Raw genomic sequence first — 8,043 nt, forward strand, 5'->3', positions numbered from 1 at the left:
TTTTATCAAAAAAAAATATGACATTTTTTTTAAAACAGATGAATTTTTAATTAAATAAAAACCAAAAGAAAATTTGTTTAAATAGTTGAATTTTCATCCAGAAAATATTTCAGTTCTTTTTTTTTGAACGCCCAAATATTATATTTAAATAGTCGAATTTTTAACCAAAAATTATTACTTTTTAACCAAATTGTTGAATTTTCAATCAAACGGTTGCATTTTTATCCAAAAAAGATGTAATTTCTGCTAAAGCAGGTGAATTTTAAAATCAAAAAGACAAACTTTTAAAAAAAAGAATTGAATTTTCAACCGAAAAGTTGCATTTTTATTCAAGAAAGATAAAACTTCTCCTAAAACAGATGAATTAAACAAAACTTAAGGAAAAACTCGAACAATAATTTGTAAATATTTTCGAAAAGCTCAAAACAAAACGTGACTTTTTAAACATTTCGAAATAATGTTTTAAGAGAATATTTACCAATATTTTAAAACACTGCATAAGATTTCCAAAATGGTCGAAAATGAATCACGAAAATTTTTAGACTATTTCACGGATAATTTGAGTCAGTTTAAAAGATATTGAGGAATTTTAAAATTTTTAATAGATTAAAAATAATTCAAAACTGAAAGATTTCCGAAAATGTTTATTTATTTATTTTAATCATTTTCCAAGCTTTGAAAAGTCCTAAATATATTTTTTAATTGTTCAAATTTGTCCTCGGGTTGTTTAAACTTTTGCAAAATAAACTAATTTTCTTTAAATTTGTCTAGATTTTTTTACGTATCTGAAATCTTTCAAAATGTTTTTCCATTTTCTGGAGAAACTTAAGAAAATTATATTTATACAATAAACTTAAAGAAAAAAATAAAGAATTAACAAAGACATTTGAAAAATAAATAGTAATTTAACATTTTTATTTTGTATTATAAATCATTTTCCCCTTCAAATAATAATTTATCAAACTTTTTTTCTTCTCGACTGAAAAATATTTTTTAATGAAAATACAAGAATTTTGTTGAAAATTTTTGTTTTGTTTGGTTCGAAAATTCATCTCCTTTGGTAGAAGCTTCATCTTTTTCTATTAAGATTGTAACTTTTTGGTTAAAAAATGAAATCTTTTTTCGTTGTTCAAAATTATTTTTTAGTTGAAAATTTGCATTTTTTATAGAAATTAATATTCTTGGTTGAAAATTTTAACTGAAAATTTAACTTATTCCACTTGAATATTGAAAATTAGGTTGTTTTTTTAAAAGTTAGTCTTCCTTTCTAAAAATTATTCTTGTCGGTTTAAAATTCAAGTTTTCCAGTTGAATATTTATAATTTTAGTTGAAAAATCATCTTTTAGGTTGAAAATAAACTAACTTTGTTAAAATTTGAACTCTTGTTAATTTTATTTTTTATTTTTCATAATTTTAATTATAAAAATTTATTTCTTGGATTAAAAAATGAGCTGTTTGATTGATACATTGTTTTTCCTTGGGAAGAAAAGGAATTTTTTCTGAAAATTTAACTATTTTATTGAAAATTTTTTTCCGATTTGGTTGCAAATTATTATTTTTTTGAACCCAAAATTTAACTATTATACCAGTTAAATATTCCATAATATGAATTAAAATTCATTTTTTAACTAAAAATTAAATTATTCAATTTTTGGTTGAAAAATGATCATTTTCAGTTGAAAATTCGCTTTTTTGTAGAAATTAATCTTTTTTCAGTTAAAAATTTACCTTTTTGGTATAAAGTTCTATTGTTCAATTTAAATATTTGAACATTCATTTATTCCTGTTGAATATTCATTATTTTGGCTGAAAATTTTTTTACTAAAAATGTAATTATTACATTTTCTCTTAAAAAAATTTTTTTCTTTGTTCAGAATTCAACTATCTGGTTGGAAAATTGAAAATTAATTTTTTATTTTAATGTTAAGAAAATTTCTTTAATTTGGCAGGATAAAAAAATATTATTTTTTCCTTACAAATTTATAGTTGGAACTGAAATTTATCTAGAATAATAATTCTGACTTGGAACCGGGAATTTTCAAAATTTAACAAATTCCGAGCTTGTACTGAAAATTTTTCGAAAAGGAAAAAAATTCTGAATTGAAACAAGGAATTTTTAAATTTTAACCAATTAAAATTCTTGGTTTGAATAGGGATTTTTTTCAAAAGGATTTGATTTCTGAGAGGAAATTCAGAATTTTCTTAAAGAATTAAGATTCTGGATTCAAACAGGAAATTTTTCAAAAAGAATTAAAATTCGGATTTAAATTGAGAATTTTCAATTTTTAACCAAATCTGATAAATTGATTGATTCTTCAATTTAAAGCATTGAGAAATGATAACGTGGATTTATATTTTTGAAATTAAATCTGAATCTTAACAGCAATTAATTTAAAATTGTTTAGTTAAAAAGTATTAGTAGCTTTCATTTTATGCGTGTAAATTGATGATCATTTGAATACAAAACTGTTGAATGATACCATTTTTAAACTTCAATTTTCAAAATTTTTAATTGAAGAGATTCACTTTGAGAGTGCTTTCATTTGCAGTTCAGTTTTTACCACTTCGAATTGGAACAATTTTTAGATTTAGCGTTGGGTTTTTTAACCCTCAAACGGTACACTAGTGCGAATTGGTTTATTTGCAATGTTAATATTAAATATTTAATATATTAACACATGTGAGGATAATCCGCTGCAGTTCTGCTTGCGTAAATGCCAACAAAATGAAAAAAAAAAACTTCGGGTGCGAATTCGCACCAGTGTGCCGAATTCCGGGAAATGACCGGGAATTTTTTTCTTTGATTAAAACGACTATCCAGCTGTTATTTTCTGTAAATGGCATCTACGATGACGTTTTATCGTTTAGAAAAATCCGGACTTCAGATTTAGTATGATAGCGACTGCTGAGGATCTAGGCAAGGAACCAAAATCAAGTCAGATCGATCTTGATATACAAGTTGTCGAGTCGCACAAAAAGGCGCCATCGTTTGTGTTTCTCGAATCGAAAGAGTACGTTCAAGAAAATTTCTCTGACTTTGATGCTAGTATTGTAACATTAAGAGCTCAGTCGAATAATGATCAGAGTCCTGACTTACTGTTTGAGCTTGTCACGGGAAGAACGGAGCAAACAAATAAGAAAAATACGTTCAGGTAAGAAAATTTACATTTCATTTTACAATTAATTTTCAGCTTTGTCATCAATAATTTAAGTAAACAGTCTCTGAAAGTACCTGGAAAGTTTAGACATTTTTTCAGGCCATCGATTTTCCGAGAAATATTGGTAAATTTATTAATTACCGCAAATTTTCGGACATTTAAGATATTTTAACAGTTTTTAACCCAAATATTCAATTTACTTATGAAATTGATAAAAAATTAAATCAATCTGAGAGAAATGAAATTAATTGAATTTCAGGATAGTAATATTATTACTGAGTTTCCGAATTAATTATCTAAAAAATGATTTGACTGGCTCCGTACTTTGAAAAATTATACCTAGAAAAAAAAACTGTTATTATTCAGTTACAAATAATTATTTTGCAGATTGGAGTCAACAAATGGCACTGCTCATATTAAACTTGCCAAGCATCTAGATTACGAGAGTATTGCGAATTACACGTTACTTGTACGCGTTCAGAATAAGTATCAGCTAGCTGCCGAAACAGTTGTTAATATCCGCGTACTCGATGTAAACGATAATATACCAATTTTTGGTAAATTGGAGAAAGGCAGTGTTCTGGAAAACGAGCCACCGGGTGTTCCAGTGATGCAAGTGCGAGCCATAGACGCGGACGGAACTTCTGCTCACAACCAGGTATTAAAAAATTATTATTATTTTTTTTTTTTTAATTAGCATTTCGAAAAACCCGCTTTCCAAGGAATCAAGCATGAATTCGATTATTTGAAGGAATTTCAAAGCGTGTAAAATATTTTCGGATAAAGAATTCTCTAGAATTTTGGAAGATATGGAATGATTTTATTCAAAAGCCTTAAAAATTTGAAAAGCTTAGAAATAAGCTTTTGGATTCTTATTGATTTATCCTGAATTCTTTAAAAAAATTGGAATTAAATTGTTTTCAATTCTATTGATCAACTAAAGAGATATATTTTCAATCTAGAAAATTAGTAATTTATATTAGAAAATTAAAAATTTTAAATTTAAGCCGAATTTTCAACAATAAATAAATTTTCAGTCACGGAAGTAAATTTTTAACGACAATGATAAATTCTTTGACCAGACAAAATTAATTTTTTAACCGAAATATTTAATTCTTAAATAAAAAGTTGAACTTCTGATCAAACAGATTAATTTTCAACCAAGCAGATTAATTTTACTAACAAAAAATTCGAATTTTCGATTAAAAAGATGAATTTTCATCTCCGAAGATTAATTTTCTACAAAAAAATTTAATTTTGACAAAATACATAAATTTTCAATCAAATAGTTCAATTTGCAACCAAAAAATATAAACTTTTAACCAAAAATCGAAGTTAAATTTTCAACTAAAAAATATCAATTTTAAACCAAAAGTCAAAGATAATTTTTCAGTTAAAAAAAAAAAATAATTTTCGTTCAAACTAATCTTTTTGGTCCAAAATAGTAAACATTTTTTTCTTAATTTATATTTTTTAGTTTAAATTTAAACTATTTCTATGAAAATTCGTCATTATCAATTGAAAATTAATTTTTTTTATTGGAAATTTAATATTTCACCTTGGGTATAAAATATAAATTTATTTTCTTAGTTGAAAATCGACTTTCTTCTTTAAATCTTCTTCATTGGGAACTTATATTTATGGTTAGAAACTCAATTATTAGGTTAAAAATTCATTATTTTTTTGGGCAAAATCAATCGTTTTTGCTGAAAATGAATATTGTTGGTTGAAAATTTATATATTTTGTTGAAGATTTTAATTTTTTCTAAAAAAATTAATCTCTTTCATTTTAATTTTACCTTTTTCTTAAAAGTTGAATTATTTTAGTTTGGTTGAAAATTAATCTTTTTAGTTTATAAATCATCTATTGGACTAAAAAATCTTTTTTTTTTTTTTGTAAAGATTTATAATTTTAGTAGAAATTTGTTCTTTTTTTTTTTAATTTATGTATATATATATATATTTTTAATTGAACTATTTTGTTGAAAATTTGGAATTAACGGTTAAAAATTAATTTGTTAACTGAAAATTTATTATTTCACATTTGGTTTGAAATATAAAATTTACTTTTTTATTTGAAAATTCGACTTTCTTGGTAGAAAATTAATCTTCCTGGTTGAAGATTCGTCATTTTAGCTGAAAATTAATTAACTTAACTGACAATTTATCTTTTTTAGTCAAAAATTTACGTATTTTTTGTTTAAATTGCCTTTTTTTGGTAAAAAAAAATAATGGCACTGATTAAAAAGTCACAGATTTGATTAAGCATATTTCTTATTGAAGATCCGTCAATTGAATTAAAAGTTCAGTTTTTTGCTAAAAAATTTGTCTAATTTGTAAAAAAAATTCTAATAACTATTTAGTTAAAATTAAATTTTAGGGTTAAAAATTTATAATTTTCATTGAAAATATTTCTTTTTGGGTAGAAAATGCATCTTTTTTGTTGAAAATTCATACAATTTTTTTTAAGATTCGTATTTTTGGTTAGAATTTCAACCATTTGGTTAAAAATTAATTTTTTTTTTTTAAACAAAAATAATAATTTTCGTTCAGATTTATCTTTTTAATTGATAAATCTTTTGGCTTAAAAATTATACTTTTGCTTGAAGATTTATCATTTTAGTAGACTTTTTTAAATTTATTTATTTTAGTTAAAAATTGAAGTATTTTGTTTAAAATTCAGCATTATCGATTGAAAAATAATTTTTTACAGAAATTTTACTATTTCACCTTTGGTGTAAAATACAAAATTTATCTTTTTAGTTGAAAATTCGACTTTACTGGTAGAAAATTTATCTTTTTTAGTTAAAATTTAATGTTTTTTGGCAAAAAAAATGCTTTTGGCTAAAAACTCACTGATTTGGTTAAAAACAATTGACTGAATATTCATTATTTCGATTAAGAGTTCAGTTTTTTGCTTGAAAAATGATCTAATTTGTTAAAAAAAAAATTTAAAAAGGTAAAAATGTACAATTTTTATTGAAAATATGTCTTTTTGGGTAGAAAATTGATCTTTCTTGTTGAAAATTTATATTTTTAAGAGATTCGTCTTTTTTGGTAAAAAAAATGTATAATGTTGGTTTGAAGTTCAAATATTTTGTTAAACATGCACTTTTTTCGAAGAAATTCATAAATTGAACAATTACATTTTTTTATTCATATAAATTAGTTAAAACATTTTCTATGAATTATAGGTGTTCAATGCATAAAAATTAAATATTTTAGACTGAAATAATATTTGAAATTTGTAAAATCAATTATTATTCACTTTAAAAATTTTAGATGCAAATCCATTTTAAAAATCACGAAAAAGATAAAAACTTAATTATTAAAAAAAAAAAAGTTGAAATAAAAGTTGGATAGATTTTTTTTCTCAAAAATTTGTCAAATTCCCGGTCAAAAAATAAATTCAATGAATAATACAAAAATTTCTTTAAATATCTATTGAATTTAGTAAAATTTAGAATGAAAAATATTCAAGAGAATTTAAAAGCATTCAGGGTAAATTAATAAGAATCATTTCAAATCTTTGAAACCTTACTAATTTCTAACAAAAAAAAGACTAGTAACTACAAAACAATTTAAATGAATTGGAAAAATTGAAGAAAAAATCGAAATAGTCTATTTATTTCAGTAGAATTTGATAGAATTTGGAAGAATTGAAGGGAAGTGAGAAGAATTCGATAAAATTCATGAATAATTAAGCTGCATTTAAAAAGAAATAAAGTCAATTGAAAACCATTCAAAAATGTGAAAAAATTATTTGAATTCAGTAAGTTTGAAATTCAAAAGAATTTAAAGGAATTCAAAATGAATTAATAAGAATTAAGGGCGAATTTCAAATAAAATTGGCAAAAATATTTCTAAATCTCTTCTAATCTTTCAAATCCAACGAAACCCCTCAATTCTTGTGAAGTCTGTTAAAAATTTCTTTCTACTTTTCTTTTTTTTTAGTATCCTAGAATATTTCAAACATCTTAAAATCTGTTGAAATTTCAATAAATTTATTAAACGACCAATTATATAAAAAAATGGAATTAAAAAGAACCCACTGCATTAAGAAAAATTCAAAAGAATTTAGAAGAATTCAGGATGAATTAAAAAAAATTAAAAATAATGCAAAATCAATTCAAATTTTTGAAAAACTACAAAATATCTCATTTCTCGTGAATAAATTCTTTATAATACCAAAAATTCAATAATTAAATTTCTTGTTTAAAAATTTAGTTTTCTTTTAAAAAAGGCAAATTTTCTTTAAACAAAAAAAAAATCAAAGAAAAAGATTCATTTTTAAACAGAGAGATCGATTTTTCTACCAAAAACGCCAATTTTTAATCAGAATAAATTAATTTTTAACGAAAAAGTAGAATTTTCAACTAAAAAAAGTAAAATTTTCAACAATTAAATGAAACTTTCGGTCTTCAACTAGAATAAAAGAATTTTAACCAAAAAGATTAATTTTCAGAGAAGAAGGTTAATTTTCAAACAAAAAGATAAATTTTTAACGAAAAAGTAGAATTTTCAACTAAAAATTAAATTTTTTTTATCAAAAATATATTTTATTGAATATTCATTATTTTAATTGAGAGTTCAGTTTTTTGCTTGAAAAATTATCTAATTTGTTAAAAAAAATTCTTTTACTTGAAAATTGAACTATTCGATTTTTTTATTAAAAGTTACCCTTTTTAGTTGAAATTTCGTCTTTTTGGCTAGGAAATTGTTTGTTTCAATAGGATTTTAAAAATTACTTCCAATTTATTTGAATTCGTTTGCATTGTTTTCTAGTCTTCTTTATTCATAATGTGTCCCCTAAGGGTTTACATGACTTCCATTCCTTACAATCTTTCCGTTTACATCTATATATTTTTTACAATCTTATCCTTT

At 22.9% G+C, this 8,043-nt stretch overlaps 1 protein-coding gene across 1 annotated transcript in view; it reads left to right on the forward strand.

The window, feature by feature from the left end:
* Nucleotides 1-8,043, forward strand: part of LOC117179989 (DE-cadherin-like) — a 61,150-nt gene that overhangs the window by 17,360 nt on the left and 35,747 nt on the right. Inside the window, exons 6-7 of the mRNA XM_033372262.1 lie at nucleotides 2,870-3,153; nucleotides 3,547-3,817. Of these exons, the coding sequence (XP_033228153.1) occupies nucleotides 2,870-3,153; nucleotides 3,547-3,817 (555 nt within the window). The remainder of the gene's footprint in view (nucleotides 1-2,869; nucleotides 3,154-3,546; nucleotides 3,818-8,043) is intronic.

This window comes from Belonocnema kinseyi, chromosome 1 (assembly GCF_010883055.1).
Source record: "Belonocnema kinseyi isolate 2016_QV_RU_SX_M_011 chromosome 1, B_treatae_v1, whole genome shotgun sequence".
Classification (NCBI taxonomy): Eukaryota; Metazoa; Arthropoda; class Insecta; order Hymenoptera; family Cynipidae; genus Belonocnema; species Belonocnema kinseyi.